The sequence below is a fragment of the Ochotona princeps genome, chromosome 4 (genome assembly GCF_030435755.1).
Source record: "Ochotona princeps isolate mOchPri1 chromosome 4, mOchPri1.hap1, whole genome shotgun sequence".
In the NCBI taxonomy this organism is placed as follows: domain Eukaryota; kingdom Metazoa; phylum Chordata; class Mammalia; order Lagomorpha; family Ochotonidae; genus Ochotona; species Ochotona princeps.
Genome location: NC_080835.1, coordinates 78,929,582 through 78,946,906, shown reverse-complemented (window position 1 = coordinate 78,946,906; position 17,325 = coordinate 78,929,582). Strand labels below are relative to the sequence as shown.

Genomic DNA, 17,325 nt, shown 5'->3' with positions numbered 1-17,325 from the left:
TCCCAGCCTCGGTGCTGTCTGGGCTCAGCACCCACAGCCACTGAGTGGGTGAACCAGGTGATGGAAGCTGACATTCGCTGTCTTTCCCTTTCTTTAAAATAAAAAAACTGCAGGTTAAGGTTCAAACACTGCTGTAGGTTTTTTTTCTCATATATACTTTCAAGCCTCTTTCCATGTGTTACCATCTGTTTCCCAAGTACTCTCAACTAAATCTGTAGCACAGAATGCTCGAAAAAAATATGGACCCAGGGGTCTGGTGCAGTAGCCTAATGGCTAAAGTCCTCTCCTTGCATGTGCCAGGATTCCATGTGGGTGCTGGTCGATGTTCTGGTTGCTCCATTTCCCTTCCAGCTTCCTTTCCCTGGCCTGGGAAAGCATTAGAGAATCACCCTTGGGACACTGTACCCACGTGGGAGACCAGGAAGGAAGTTCCTGGCTCTGAATTGACACAGCTCCAGCCGCTGCAGCCACTTGGGGAATGAACCAGTGGATGAAAGATCTTTGTTTCTCCTTCTTTGTATCTGTCTTTCCAACAAAAATAAAGCAAAATCTTTAAAAAAAAAAAATGGACCCAGGAACTCATACCATAGCATAGTAAGTTAAGCTTCTGCCTATGGTGTCAGCATCACATACGGGGGCTGGTTTCAATCCCACTTTGTCCAGCTCTGGACTATTGCTCCTGAGAAAGCAGGGAAAAAATGGCCCAAGTCCTTGGATCCCTGTAGCCACAAAACAGACCCCGAAGAAGCTCCAAGCTCCTGGCATCAGACTGGTCCAGGTCTAGCAACTAAGGCCACTTGCAGTGTGAACCAGTAGGTGGCAGAGTTCTTTCTGTCTCTTCTCCTCTCTATAAATCTGCCTTTCAAATAGAAAGAAATAAATGTTTAAAAAAGCAAATACGGGCCCGGCGCAGTGGCCTAGCGGCTAAAGTCCTCACCTTGAAAGCCCCGGGATCCCATATGGGCGCCGGTTCTAATCCCGGCTGCTCCACTTCCCATCCAGCTCCCTGCTTGTGGCCTGGGAAAGCAGTTGAGGACGGCCCAATGCATTGGGACCCTGCACCCGCGTGGGAGACCTGGAAGAGGTTCCTGGTTCCCGGCTTCGGATCGGCGCAGCACCGGCCATTGCGGCTCACTTGGGGAGTGAATCATCGGACGGAAGATCTTCCTCTCTGTCTCTCCTTCTCTCTGTATATCTGACTTTGTAATAAAAATAAATCTTTAAAAAAAAAAAAGCAAATACAAAAAAACCTGGACCCACATATGCCAATGAACACTGTTTATCTCTCCTGGTTCTATTGTACGTATTTCAAACTCACTAATTCAAAACTTAATTCAACCTTTTCTCCTTATCTTGATCAAAGGTATTACCAATCACCCATCAATCACCCATCAATCACCCAGCTGCCAAAGTCAGAATGCTGGGATGTAGAAAAAAGCACTGTGGCGTTAACAGGTAAGAATGCTGCCTGAGACATGGGCAATCACATGTGGGCATCCCACACGGGCACACATTTGGGTCCCAGCTGCTCCACTTCTCATCTAGCTCCCTGCTGAGGACCCTGGGAAAACAGCAAAAGATGGCCCAGTGGTTTGGTTCCTACCATCCACTTGTGAGACTTAGACGAAGCTCCTGACTTTGGTGTGGTGCAAGCCCTGGCAGTTGTGGCCATTCAGGATGGAAGACTTCTGTCTTGGTCAGTCTCTCTCTCTCTCTCTCTCTCTGTAACTCTGCCTTTCAAATAAATAAATCTTTTCAAAAATGGAAATCTAGAGGCTGGGGATGTGGCATAAGGCGTAAAGCTGACATCCCACGGAGACACTGGTTGCTTCACTTTCAATCCAGCTCTACTAAAAAGTACCAGAGTGGCCCAAGTACTTGAGCTCCCACACCCAAGCAGGAGAGCTGGAAGAAGCTCCTGGTTACGGGCTTTGGATTAGCTCAGCGATCATGTAGGGAGTGAATCAGCAGATAAAAGATCTTGTCTCTCCCTCCCTCTTTAACTCTGCCTTTCGTATAAATAAACCTTTAAACAAGAAAAAAAAAAAAAAAGCCAGCATGTAAAACTTTGTAAATCTCACTCTTCAAAGGAAAGCATAGCACATAACAGAACTGATGAGCACATCACTGACAGCTAGACCACACTGTGAGACCAGACCACCTGCAGGAGGTTTCATACCAAATCAGCCTTCTTCAAAACCAGCACACAGCTTCTGGTTACTCATCGCCTTCCTGCATAGGGGGACGCTGAGCGGCAGTGTGCTCTGTTTCATACATCGGATAAACCAATCACTGTGAAGGTATTTTCTTCAGATGACTAATTTTTTGGTTTACAATCAATGAAGATGCCTATGTCTCTTTTAAGCTTAGTCTAGTCTAGTCCTCTGTAATAGACTACTAACTCTGAAGTAACAACTGACCTGCATATTAGAATTAGTTTGATCCTAGTGTTCCAGGGTTTTTTTAACCCTGATTATTAAATGTAAGCCAATTACTGCAATATGGTCTATCTCTATGAAAGAACAATAACCAATATTATACTTCAGAAAAAGCTTATTCTTTTATGGACAACTTTTTGAAAATGGATCACGTGTTTTGACTTAAACCTTATCTGTATTGTAATATACCTAAATTGTGTCTCAATTAAAAGCAAAACCTGATCCTTATCTGAAATGAAATTCACTGTACTAGTCATTTAGTTACTCAATTCAGTGCTTAAGGAAATCTAAACAAGGGATGATGTTGCAATAACAAAACCAAAAGAACAGTTCACAGTATAATAGAGTTTATCTGCATCAGAACTCAACTGAAGGTGGCGCTGAGAGTTTTAAGAGGGATTAAATGCCTCTCCCTCACAACTGCATTACTTCTTGGCAGAATGGGCTAGTTTTGCAGAGTAAGCTATGAGAAATCATCCAGTCCCTTTTCCTCTCCTCTCTTCTACACAGAACCATGAGACAGGCCGTCCAGAAACAAACCAGATAACCTGGCCCATCTAGACAACTTCCAAAAACAAGAGAAAATAAACATCTTTAAAAAAGAAAAAACAGGGCCTAGCATGCTAGCCTAGTGGCTTAAGTCTTCGCCTTGCATGCTCCAGGATCCCTTATTGGTGCCATTTGGGTCCCGGCTGTCCCACTTCCAATACACCTCCCTACTTGTGACCTGGGAAAGCAATGGAACACATCCCAAAGCCTTGGGACCCTTTGCCCGTGTGGAAGACCCGGAAGAAGCTCCTGGCTTTGGATTGGCTCAGCTCGTCAGTGAGGTCACTTGGGGAGTGAACCAGCAGGGAAGATCTTTCTGTCTCTCCTTCTCTCTATAAATCTAAATTCCCACTAAAAATAAATTTTTTAAAAAAATAGATTAATTTGGGCCCGGTGCAATAGTGTAGCAGTTAAAGTCCTCGCCTTGCATGTGCTGGGATCCCATATGGGCGCCAGTTCTAATCCCAGCAGCTCCACTTCCCATCCAGCTCCCTGCTTGTGGCCTGGGAAAGCAGTCGAGGACAGCCCAAAGTCTTGGGACTCTGCACCCACGTGGGAGACCTGGAAGAAGCTCCTGGTTCCTGGCTTCGGATTGGCTCAGCTCCAGCCATTGCAGTCACTTGGGGAGTGAATCATCGGATGGAAGATCTTCCTCTCTGTTTCTCCTCCTCTCTGTGTATCTGACTTTCCAATAAAAATAAATAAATCTTAAAAAAAACATAGATTCATTTATTTTACTTGGAAGTATTACAGAGAGGGGCAGAGACACAGAAATCTTCCATCTACTAGTTTACTCCCCAAATGGTCTCAATGGCTAAAGCTAGGCCAGTCTGAAACTGGGAGCCAGAAGCTTCCTCCGTGTGGGTGCAGTGGCCCAACCACTGCCGCCCTCCCAGGCATATAAGCAGGCAGCTGGATCAGAAGCGGAGCAGCCAAAACTAGAACCAGTGCCCAAATAGGAAGGTGGTGCTCCAGAGAGGATCAGCCTGCAACACCACCATGCTGGTCCCATAAACCTCTTTCATCAGTTACCCAGCGTCGGGTATTCTCTTACGGCAACAGGAAACAAACTCAGAAAAACATGAACAGCCTAACAGTTACCTTTCTTACTCTTGGTGACAACTCACATGATTCTGAGACAGTATTACTGTAATTAAAGCTACTGTACTTAGTGGTTCCTCAGTATTGCTAGGTTAGCCAAAATAAATAACTAAATGGATCCAGTGCAATGGACACCTGCGATAGTAGAATCCCACATTAGGGTGACAGCATCCTGGCTATTCCCCTTCAGTAGCAAACGGGCCACGTTCTTCAGTGCCTGCCACCTAAGTGGGAAACCCAGAAGTAGTTCCTGGCTCCTGGCTTCAGCCAGCCCAACTCCGGCCATTTGGGGAGTAAAGCAGTGGCTGGAGATGTACGGATAGATGTGTGCCTATTGGTTTGTTTCTTTCTCTGCCCCCCCCAAGCCTTTCAAATAAAAAAAAAATAATAATAATCAACAGGTAACACATTAGTCAAAAATAGTCTATAAACAAAGGAAACTTAATAAAAATGAATTCTTTCTCAAGATTAGCTGGAAAAAAAAACTTAAAATAGTATAAAACTGAAATTTTAACATAACAATATAGTTTTGTATATAAACAGGAATTTTGAAATTCAGGAATATTTTTTTAAACTTATTTATTTCAAAGTCAGAGTCATGCAGAGAGCAGAGACAGGTTTTCTGTCTGTTGGTTTACTCCCCAAATGGCTACCAAAACCAGCTCCAGGGCAGACCAAAGCGAAGAGCCAGGAGCTTCTTACTCACCTCTCATGTGGGCAGCCCAAGCACTTTTCCCAGGCACATTAGCAATGAGCTAGACTGCAAGTGGAGCAACTGTTGTTGTTGTTGTTTTTAAGACTTATTTTTATTAGAAAGTCAGATTTACAGAGAGAAGGAGAAACAGAGAGGAAGATCTTCCATCTACTGATTCATTCCCCAATGGCCACAACAAAGCAGAGCTGATCTGAAGCCAGGAGCTCATTCCAGGTCTCCTATGTGGGTTTGGGTTGTCCCCTACCACACTCACAGGCCATAAGTAGAGAGCTAAAAGGAAGTGGAGCAGCTGGGATACAAACCGGCACCCATGTGGATCCCAGCGCAGGCAAGGCAAGGACATCAGTCACTAGGCTACCACACTGGGCCCAAGCATTTGGGTTTTGAACTGGGGTCTATACACAATGTCAGAACCACAAGTAATGATTTTATCAGTCGTGACATCAGGCCTGAAAGTCAAGATTTTACTAGGAAACTAAGAAAAACCTTCTAGGTTCTAATAGAAATACTTCAATATACTTTCTAACATCACAAATATGAACTACCAAAATCTAAATTTAAAAAAAAAACATATCGGGCCCGGCGGCGTGGCCTAGTGGCTAAAGTCCTCGCCTTGAAAGCCCCGGGATCCCATATGGGCGCCGGTTCTAATCCCGGCAGCCCCACTTCCCGTCCAGTTCCCTGCTTGTGGCCTGGGAAAGCAGTCGAGGACAGCCCAAAGCTTTGGGACCCTGCACCCGCGTGGGAGACCTGGAAGAGGTTCCGGGTTCCCGGCTTCGGATTGGCGCGCACCGGCCTGTTGCGGCTCACTTGGGGAGTGAATCATCAGACGGAAGATCTTCCTCTCTGTCTCTCCTCCTCTCTGTATATCTGGCTGTAATAAAATGAATAAATCTTTAAAAAATAAAAAATAAAAAAAAACATATTTAGGGCCCGGCGCCGTGGCCTAGCGGCTCAAGTCCTTGCCTTGAACATACCAGCCCTGGGATCCCATATGGGAACCAGTTCTAATCCCGGCAGCTTCACTTCCCATCCAGCTCCCTGTTTGTGGCCTGGGAAAGCAATCGAGGACAGCCCGAAGCTTTGGGACCCTGCACCCATGTGGGAGACCTGGAAGAGGTTCCTGGTTCCCGGCTTTGGATGGGCACAGCACCGCTGTCGTGGTCACTTGGGGAGTGAATCATCGGATGGAAGATCTTCCTCTGTCTCTCCTCCTCTCTGTACATCTGACTTTGTAATAAAAATAAGTAAATCTTTAAAAATATATATATATATTTAAATGTAGTTTCTGATTTTACATTTTTCTAAGTTTCACAGGTACTACTAGCAAATAGCATTTGTGACAGTTTAAAGTGTAAACCAGATTCACAAAATGTAATAAAAAACTGGAAGAAAAGCAGACAATTATTATTATGCTAACTCTGCATTTAAATATTATGGATCAGAGATTTTAGGCTGTGGACCTGAGATCACGTAAATCTGTACTTAAAAGCCTACATCGGGCCCAGTGTGGTGGACTAACAGCTAAAGTCCTCACCTTGAATGCACCAGGATCCCATAAGGGCACCGGTTCTAATCCCGGCAGCCCCACTTCCAATCCAGCTCCCTGCCTGTGGCCTGGGAAGCATGTATCTGCCAGTGTTAGAACTGTTTCCCAGCAGCAACAGTTCAGTCCTTCCCCACGCCATGCCATCACTGCCTCCATGCCATCGCTGCCTCCATGCCATCGCTGCCTCCATGCCATCGCTGCCTCCACGCCATCGCTGCCTCCACGCCATCGCTGCCTCCACGCCATCGCTGCCTCCACGCCATCGCTGCCTCCACGCCATCGCTGCCTCCACGCCATCGCTGCCTCCACGCCATCACTGCCTCCACGCCATCACTGCCTCCATCACTGCCTCCATCACTGCCTCCACGCCATCACTGCCTCCACCACTGCCTCCACGCCATCACTGCCTCCACGCCATCACTGCCTCCACGCCATCACTGCCTCCACGCCATCGCTGCCTCCACGCCATCGCTGCCTCCACGCCATCGCTGCCTCCACGCCATCGCTGCCTCCACGCCATCGCTGCCTCCACGCCATCGCTGCCTCCACGCCATCACTGCCTCCACGCCATCACTGCCTCCACGCCATCACTGCCTCCATGCCATCACTGCCTCCATCACTGCCTCCACGCCATCACTGCCTCCACGCCATCACTGCCTCCACGCCATCACTGCCTCCACGCCATCACTGCCTCCACGCCATCACTGCCTCCACGCCATCACTGCCTCCACGCCATCACTGCCTCCACGCCATCACTGCCTCCACGCCATCACTGCCTCCACGCCATCACTGCCTCCACGCCATCACTGCCTCCATCACTGCCTCCATGCCATCACTGCCTCCACGCCATCACTGCCTCCATGCCATCACTGCCTCCATCACTGCCTCCACGCCATCACTGCCTCCACGCCATCACTGCCTCCACGCCATCACTGCCTCCATGCCATCACTGCCTCCATGCCATCACTGCCTCCACGCCATCACTGCCTCCACGCCATCACTGCCTCCACGCCATCACTGCCTCCACGCCATCACTGCCTCCACGCCATCACTGCCTCCACGCCATCACTGCCTCCATGCCATCACTGCCTCCATGCCATCACTGCCTCCATCACTGCCTCCACGCCATCACTGCCTCCACGCCATCACTGCCTCCACGCCATCACTGCCTCCACGCCATCACTGCCTCCCCATCACTGCCTCCACGCCATCACTGCCTCCATGCCATCACTGCCTCCATCACTGCCTCCACGCCATCACTGCCTCCACGCCATCACTGCCTCCATCACTGCCTCCACGCCATCACTGCCTCCATGCCATCACTGCCTCCATGCCATCACTGCCTCCATCACTGCCTCCACGCCATCACTGCCTCCATGCCATCACTGCCTCCATGCCATCACTGCCTCCATGCCATCACTGCCTCCATGCCAACCACTGAGGCTGGGGCAATGGAAGGCCATGATATGCATCAACTCTAAACACATCAATCAACAGAACTGCCAGGTTGTATTTTTTTTCTGTTCAGCCATTTCATAGAGAAGGAGGGTACCAAAAACGCCTCCCCCTTCAGATCATGGCAACTTTAATCTATCCCACACACATTACCACTAAAATATATTAATTGAAGAAAATGTGGTAGTCAAATGGGAAACCTAGGTTATAATTTTTAAAGTATACACTCTGATGCAGATAGCTTCTAGAAGTTTGTAAATCAAACATGGCCATCTCTTGGCAAATATAACATGAAAGCATATTTCACTTACCGTTGAGGCAGGAGTCTGTCATTAGCCAGGTAGCCCGGTTTATGAATCTCTTTATTATAATCTCCATACTTGGCCTGAACAGCATAGGAAGCCAGAAGAACTGCAGTTTCTGGTGGACAATAGATCTCATCGTTTAAGATGGCTTCTTTAACTTGCAAGAAGAAAAGTCTCTGGGTTATTTCTTGAATTAATTCCTCAGAAACATCTTCAGGGAAGAATTTAGCTCTAAATTTGAACTGTAATGGATTTTCTTTTTTAACATCTTGCTGGGTGACCTGTAATAGTAATTTCAAGTTTAACCAAAAACACATTTCACAACAATTCACTTTCGTCATATCAAGCTGCTTTTGGAAGAAAGTAGCAAATGAAAGATTGTAAATCCATAAACATAAAAAAAAAATCTATGCTGATGAACATGACCTGTTCATATATCTCACTTCTAGCAACACACTGAAAACTTCCCTTCATAGTTTTGAAAAGCTTACCCTACAGATGTGCAAATCAAGATCAAAGTGCTGAGATATACCACATGTCGTACTTGCTTTAAAATAACATTTCCTTGTGCATGCGCAATGTCTCACCTAATCCTTCACATGCAAGCCCCGGGATCCCATATGAGCACCGGCTCATGTCCCAGCTGCTCCACTTCCCATCAGCTCCCTGTTTGTGGCCCAGGAAAGCAGAGGAAGATGGCTCAAAGCCTTGCCATGAGAGACTGAGAAAAGGCTCCTAGCTCCTGGTTTCAGATCAGCTCAACTTTGGCACTTGCAGCTGTTTGAGAAGTGACCCACCAAAGCAAGGACTTTCTCTTTTTCACTTGGTAAATCTGCCTTTCCAATAGAAATTTTAAAAGCCTAAAAAATAAATAGGGCTGGCACGGTAGCCCAGTGGCTAAAATCCTCACCTTGCATCAGTTGGGATCCTATATGGGTACCAGTTCATATCCTGGCTGCTCCACCTCCCATCCAGCTCCCTACTTGTGGCCTGAGAAAGCAGGTGAGGAAGGCCCAAAGCCCTGGGACCCGGCACCCATGTGGGAGACCAGGAAGGAAGCTCCTGGCTCCTGCCTTCAGATCAGCTCAGCTCCAACCACTGCACTGCAGCCACTTGGGGAGGGAACCAGCAGACGGAAGATCTTTCTCACTCTCCTTTTAACTATAAATCTCACTTTCCAATAAAAATAAATAAATCTTTAAAAATTGTTTTAATTAAAAATAGTAATAATTTTCTTATGTGCTAAGTATTCAAAGAGGACAACTACTTTGTCTTTGAAGATGAAGTGTCTATTTGTATTGAAACATGTACCTCTTAACGATTACATAAATAACAGCAAAAGAAGCCTTAGAATCAGTAATACCCCAAGCTTTTCCAGTACCATCCAACCTGAATGCTAGCTTAACATCTTTATACATATTTTACCTTTTTATTTAGTTTAAGCCATGTAGAATAACCTTTGCTGTCTACATACTGCAGCCCAAAAAACCAGACTTCACGCAAACCAACTGTCTTCACCACCTACCAAAAAGAAAAAAAAGCCAATTTCAACTCAACATTCACATTATAACTACATGTTCATATACTTTAAAAAGAATAAAACCATGTTTGTTTGCTATAAAAGTTTTTTTCTAAATTAAAGTTTCCTTTTTACACTTAATTTTGTAGTTACTTCAATCCTTTTAATCCATTTTTAAAGACTCCTTTATTCATTTCAAAGCTCAAGTTACAGAGACAGAGACAGAGACAGAGACAGGGAGGTCTTCCACCTACTGATGTTAGCAATGACCAGGGCTGGTCCAGGTCAAAACAAGAGCAGGAGCTTCATCTGGGCTCCCACGTGGGTGACACAGCGTTAGCAGGGAGATGGATCAGAACGAGCGGCTGGGGAGCCAGAGCCGTGAGGTAGTGAGTTAAGCCACTGCCCGCAGTCTAGCATCCCACGTGGGTGTCAGTTCGGTTCCCAGCTACCCGACTTCCAATCCAGCTCCATGCTAAATTTGTTCCATCAAATGTCCAGAGCCAAAGCAAGGAACCAGAAACACAATCCAGATCTCCTATGTAGATGGCAGAAATCCAATTACTTGAGCCAATACTGCTGCTTCAGCGGGTCTACACTATCAGGAAGTTGGGGTCAGGAAACAAAACCAAAGACTCCAACACAGGATGTGGGCATTCTGCCACCAGACTAAGCATCTGCTGAGCACCAAATCTTAAGTGACAGACATTTTTGAATATTAAAATATTCCATATTTTTAGTCTGCAGCATAACAGTTTAATCAGCAGCATGTGATGCCAGCATCACATCGTATTCTAGCAGTTCCACTTCTAATTCAGCTCCCTGCTTAGCACTTGGCAAAGCAGTGGAGGATGACCTGAATCCTTGGGCCCCTGCACACATGAGACCCAGAAGAAGCTCCTGTGACCAGTGGATAGGAGAGCTGTCTCTCCCTCTCTGTAACTCTGCCTTTCAAATAAAAGTTTTCCTGCCATTTACAACAAAATGGCCCCAATTTAAAGATCATTATAATCAGTGAAATAAGCCAATTTCAAAAAGACAAACACCATATATTCTCTCTGATATTAGGCAACCTTCATGCAAAATAAAACATCAATAGATACATAGGTAAACATGTATTTACATACATTAATGTAGAGGTACTATATAATTGAGGTAAGTATACCACAAAGTAAGATATATTGCAATATGCATCTCTACTCCTGAACAAAAAAACGAACTGCCAATGAAACTGTTAAATATATCCTGACATTAGAATGCTGGACTTTCTACCAGTGTATACACCTACAACGTCACGAATGATGGACAAACCATCACGCTAATACATTAACAATCACATATTTTAAAAAGGATTTGGAAAACATAAAAATACAAACGGAGCTGACAATATGGTGCAGCAGGTTAAGCCACCTTCTACCTTCTACCTTCAGCATATGGCACTGGTTCCAGTCCTGGATGCTCCACTTGCAATCCAGCTTTCTGCTAATGCACCCAGGAAAACAGCTGAAGATGGTCCAAGTCATTGGGGCCCTGTACCCAAGTGAAAGACCTGGAAAAACTCCTGGCACAGGTTTCCGCCTGGCCCAGCTCTAACCACTGTGATCATCTGCTTCAAGGGGGTGAACCAGCAAATAGAAGAGCTCCATATGGCTCGTTATACAAAAATATGTTACACACATTCACACAACTCAGTCACTTCTTGCACCCCAGTAGTTCTCCATGGTGGGTATGAAGCCATGTACTCCCATTTCAGAGGATCCAGTCTGCTGCCAGCTTCTGAGCCCATCACATGAATGCCCTAGACCCGTGGTAAAGCCTGGTTTTAGATCCTTGCTTTTAGGCTCAAGGTAAGTTCTCAAGAAACAGAAGAGCAAGTAAGGAACTGCCAAGAAGGGTACCTATCAGTTAAGAACACCACTGCTCGGCCTTTTGGCTAAGACCAAGTGAAGAATACTCAGTATTCTAGGTCTTCATTACTTCATTGTATATGAGGGTATACTTGATAGCAGGTATTTATATGAAAATTAATAAGTTCTATTCTAAGTACTTACATGGATTCTCATTTAATTCTCACAAGTTAATGAAGCAGTAACGTTATCATCCTAATTATACAAATGAGAAAATTCAGGCAGAGATTAATTTGTCCAAAGTGAAATGGCTACAGGTAAGTCCACCAAGTCAATGGGCTCCAGAGCCCCCACCTACTATTACTGCACCCTAATAAATCTCATTTTTTTTTATTACACCCACATGAAAGTAATTTTACTTCGCCAGACACTTGAGTATCTTCTCTCAGTATACACTACTACCAAAAAAACTAATTTGCTGATTAGAGTCTAGCTATCCCACAAACATTTCGTTTACTGTAAATAACATTTCAGTTTACTATAAAAGTACAATAAATGTTAATTCTATGCACATTCAAGTAAGATAGGCTTTGCAGGCGTTAGTGTTGTGGAGTAACAGTAAAGCCCCCACCTAAGATGCTGCCATCCTATACGGCTCATATTCCAGCTGTTCCACTTCTAACCCAGTTCCCAGGTAAGGGCAGAATATATCCCAAGTGTCTGGGACGCTGATACCCAATGTGGCAGCTCTGGATGAAGTTCCTGCCTCCTCCTTTTATCCCAAACCTGAAGACTCCTAGATCCTCACCAAGGACTATCAGTATGAGCACCGAGGACTACACCCCTACTGCCAAGAAGACCACGGGGAAATGGAGTGCCTTCGGAGACCAAGAACTCTGAGGTCACCCACCCCCAACTGGATCTACCACATGGGATGGAAGAAGCCCAAATCCTGCCTTGCAGGATCCAAGGGCATTGGAACAACAACCAGGATCCCTGAGCGGTCCGCAGAAACAGAACAGTAAACTTCCTTCAGGACTAGGGAGAGGAGCTTTCTCTGGTCCTTGTCTGCTTCCAATTTTGGGTCCCCACCCCCTCTCGTAATAACCATCAGGAGCGCTCCAGAAACCCCTCAAAACAAACAAACAAACAAACAAAACTAGAATAGATATACAGAGAACAACAAGGAAAGCTTAGAAACAGACAGGAAACGGTCAGCGGGGATACACTTATAACTCACTGGGTGGGATACAAAGATCAGTTACTCCTCACTGGGGTATGGAAGATTTCTCTGCACACCCCTCCTAAACATGCTCACCTAAACTGTTGACATATATCCTGTTAGAATTATAGAGTTAGACCACCTGAAAAACAGCCAGGTTCAGCGAAAACGTGCTTTAATACTATAAACTGCTAAATACTAAAATTAAAATAGGCATGAGACAACTGAATAGCAATCTAAGCCATTTTAAGGTGTATAGAACACGGTTGAATATAAACCAAAATTGAAATGTCTATGAAGAAGTCACAGGTTGTGGTTGAGAACCTGCATTTTCCTATTAACATATTGGTTAATCAATACCATGTCAATTAATGCCACAATGTTGTAAATGGTTGGAAATATTATGTTGGGGCTTTTAATTGACTGGGATGATACTCTGCCGGCTCTACCTTCAGACCAGAGATGGTCTCACCAAGAAACCATTGAACTTACCAGGACAATAAGATGCTGGACTTTATGCTTGGTAAATACCTCCAATGAAAGAATGTCAACTGAATTTGAACTATGGAAAGGCAACAAGGTGGAGCAATCTGCCGTGGGGGGAGGGTGTGGGGAGGGGCGGGGAGAATCCCAGTGTATAAAAAATGCATCACATAATGCAATGTAATTAATTTAAAAAAATGAAATGCAATAAAAATATGTTTAAAAAAAAAAAAAAAAAAGAAGTTCCTGCCTCCTGGTTTTGGACTGCCCAGCACTGTTCACTGCAGCCATATGGGGAGTACAGCAGTGGATGGAATACCCCTCTCTGTCTCTCCTTCTATAACTCCTTCAAATAATTTTTCAAAAAATGATTTTTAAAAAGGACCCCTTGCTCTCTTTATAACTGTCTCTTCACTTTCTTATTTCATCTACGGGCATCAGTATCTTACTTTTCACAGTAAAACTCGTCTACTTACATTACAGAACAGTATTACTTGGAAGATGAAATATTAAAATACAGAGGGTCGCAAGTAGGCCTACACAATTAAATCAGAATCCCTGAAAATGGTTTCTTAGCACTGACTTTTTGGATTTTTTTTTAATGCTCCAAAGCGGGCTCTTAATGTGCACTAAAACTGAGAAAAAAAAAGATTTGTAGTTCAAGATCCTTAACATATTATGAGCCTGACACCAAATTCTTACTAGTTGTCTCCTTATAGTTTATAATTCCCCTTGCCTTTGCTCCTCTCATCCTGTCTAGGATCTCCATACCTTCTGCTCAAGAACTACATACATTAACTTCGAATGCCTTTTGTCACCGTCACGATGATATTAATAGCAGATATCAAATAAACCCTGTTAGCTACTTTCAGGAGCCCTATTAAGGGCAAATGTAGGAATGAGAAAGAATATCCCTAGAGTTATGCAAGACATTTGACTGCATACTGTAGAAAACTTAAAGGTGAAAACAATTTTGCATGACAGTTTATTAAACACAGAAGAACATAAACTACTTCAGAGAATCCACACTATCCTGTCAAAAAGTTTCATACCTCAGGAGGTTAAACAATACCTGATCAAAAAGTTGTTTGCCAGTTGTATTTGGCTGGATGGCAAATTCCAGCTCAGCATCCATCGTCGTTACTCTTACATTGATCTATTAAAAAGCCAAAAGGATAATCAGTAAAAAAAAATTGTTTAATACACTTGAAACAATTATTTTATTTGATTTATAATATTTTTCATTAGAAGTAGAGATAAAGTTCAGTTTTACTCACAGGAAACAGATCTATTTGAAACACAGAGATCTTAAGAAATTCTTAATTAAAAACATTATTGTAAGCTTATATGTATACTAAGCACTATGCTATGGGCTTTCTCACGTAGCCCTTTTTTTAAAGATTTATTTTATTTTTATTGGAAAGTCAGATATAGACAGGAGGAGAGACAGAGAGGAAGATCTTCGTCCAATGGTTCACTCCCCAAGCGGCCACAACGGCTGGAGCTGCACCAATCTAAAGCCAGAAGCTCTTCCGGGGGTCTCCCAAGCAGGTGAGGGTCCCAAGGTTTTAGGCCATCCTTGACTGCTTTCCCAGGCCACAAGCAGGGAGCCGGATGGGAAGCAAGGCTGCTGGGATTACAACTAGCACCCATATGGGATCCCGGCACGTGCAAGGTGAGCACTTTACTCACTAGGTTACCATATCAAGGCCCTCACATAGCTCTTTTACCAATACTGGGAGATACTGTGTTCATTTGTATAAAAATTCAAGAGTTTTTATTACTTGGCTGAGGACACACTGATCCTAATTTTTTGACGATCAAAGAATTTTCTCCGTAACTTTAACTCTCCCACGTCTTTCAACACAAAAATCTAGTAGTTACTTTCATTCATGTTGCAAATGTATCCTTTATAAAAGGCATTTATCTACAGTCCTTCATTTGCCAGACTCCATTTTATTTACTTATCTGAAAGGCAGAGTGATAGCAATGGAGAGACAGTTCTCTCTCATCTACTGATTCATTCCCTATGTGTTTGCAAGAGCTGGAGCCAGGACCTGCCAACCCTACGCACTGGGAATGAGTCTTGGGGCGGTGGGGGTGGAGGGCGGCGGGGAGAGCAGTGATCTAACTACTTGGGCCATCACCTGCAGGAAGCTGGACTCCTAAGCAGAGCCAGGACTCAAACCCAGGCATCCTAAACATCATCTCAACCACTGCATCAAATATGCAGCCTGGACTCCATTTTAGTTATCAGTGTTCTTGTGTAAATAATTTTCTCATCAAATACCTCAAAAATTTAATAAGCCTTATTGTTACAGTTTCGGTATTAGTTTGGGTGCCCTCCAAGGGATCCGAGCCATTAAGGTTTGGCCCCAAAGTCTTACAATAACAGTTAATAGATTAATCCAATTACGGTATCTAGGAAGTGGGCCCAGCTAAGTATACCCAGCTTTAAGTCACAAAGGCATGCCCATGGAAGGTAGTTCTTGTAACAGTGCTGGCTATAAAAGCCAGATTGGGCCTACTGCTCCCCCTCAGCTTTCTACATCATGTGACCCCTCCTCTGTTGCCCTCAAGAGATGCCAGACCACCGGGGCCACCCAATCTTGACAGTGAAGCTCCAAAATTATAGCCAAAGTAAGCCTCCTTAATAAATAGCTCCTCTCAGGTATCTACTGCACTGATGAAAAGCCAACCAACATAGTCAGGCTGAAGTGTAGACACCAGAATTCCATCTGGGTCTCCCACACGAGTGGCAGTACCCCAAGCACTTGAACTATCATCTGCTGCTTCCCAGGATGCAATAGCAAGAAGCAGCATAGGAAGCAGAGGAGCCAGAACTCAAACTGACATTTCACTGTGGAATGTAGGCAGCCCAAGTGGCTGAACTCCAGGTTCAGCCTTTTCTGTACCATCGGAAAAGGCATTTGAGTGAATCAGTAGTAGATCTGTCTCTGCCTTTCCCACAAAATAAAAATTTAAAGCCCTTTCATTTGATCCTAACAATAATTCGAGTTAATTTAAAATTGTTATCAAATCAACTGTACTTTTAATTTAAAAAAAAGCAGGTTTGCATAAATAGCAGCTTGACCAAGGTAACGTATATACTTAACATAAAATGGGGCCAACAAGATCAGTGTCAACAGCGGAGATCAAATTAAACATCTTCGAACTCTGTTTTAAAAAAATTTTTCTTAAAGGAAAGGGATAAAGAGTGACTATATTCTTGGGCCCGACGCAGTGGCCTAGCAGCTAAAGTCCTCGCCTAGAACGCTCCGGGATCCCATGTGGGCGCTGGTTCTAATCCCGGCAGCTCCACTTCCCATCCCTGCTTGTGGCCTGGGAAAGCAGTCGAGGACAGCCCAAAGCCTTGGGACCCTGCACCGCTTGGGAGAACCCGGAAGAGGTTCCTGATTCCCGGCTTTGATTTGGCGCAGCACCGGCCGTGGCGCCCACTTGGGGAGTGAATAATCGGACGGAAGATCTTCCTCTCTGTCTCTCCTCTCTGTATATCTGACTTTGTTAACAAAAATAAATAAATCTTTAAAAAAAAAGAGTGGCTATATTCTTACTAGAAAGGGAAAAAAAAGCAACTTTATCAAAATCTTTCCAGAATGTTTAATGCATTAACACCCAGTACGCTACACCGTTTCTAAAAACTGAGTTATCCACTATCAAACTACAAACAAGCTTAATATTATGATTATTATCTCTCATTCTGTTTTGACTTCATTTTTTCTGTTACCTTTCAGAGTACATATTCTTAACTTGGATGACATTGTAAACTAAGAAATGTTGCCTATCAGAGGGTTACAAATTCTTTTTTCCCCCCATTTTCTTCTACAACATTTGTAGTTTGGGATTTTGTATTTAGGTTTATGATCCATTAGAAAAGTTGATGCTTGAGGCCAGTAAAAAGCAGGTAAAGCCATCATCTGCAATGCCACCACCCTATATGGGCACCAGTTCACGTCCCTTCTGCTCCACTTCTGATCCAGCTCCCTTCTAAAGTGCCTGGGAAAGCAGTAGAGGATGGTGCAAGTGTTTGGGCCCCTGACGCCACATGGGAGACCCAGAATCTAACCTATGTATAGGTGTATTTCTCTTCCACTGATTCTGTCTACCCTTCCCCAATATCA

The 17,325-nt window shown here is 44.4% G+C and overlaps 1 protein-coding gene and 1 non-coding gene across 3 annotated transcripts in view; both read right to left on the bottom strand.

The window, feature by feature from the left end:
• Positions 1 to 17,325, bottom strand: part of RDX (radixin) — a 65,912-nt gene that overhangs the window by 24,556 nt on the left and 24,031 nt on the right. For both annotated transcript variants that reach the window (XM_058663944.1, XM_004585041.3), the window contains exons 3-5: positions 14,256 to 14,339; positions 9,538 to 9,633; positions 8,119 to 8,393 (exon numbers count right to left, since the gene is read on the bottom strand). In XM_058663944.1, coding sequence (XP_058519927.1) covers positions 8,119 to 8,393; positions 9,538 to 9,633; positions 14,256 to 14,339 — 455 coding nt within the window. The remainder of the gene's footprint in view (positions 1 to 8,118; positions 8,394 to 9,537; positions 9,634 to 14,255; positions 14,340 to 17,325) is intronic.
• On the bottom strand, positions 7,867 to 8,006 carry LOC118759620 (small nucleolar RNA SNORA29). The gene has a single exon (XR_004996310.2). It is a non-coding gene; the product is annotated as a small nucleolar RNA SNORA29 (small nucleolar RNA).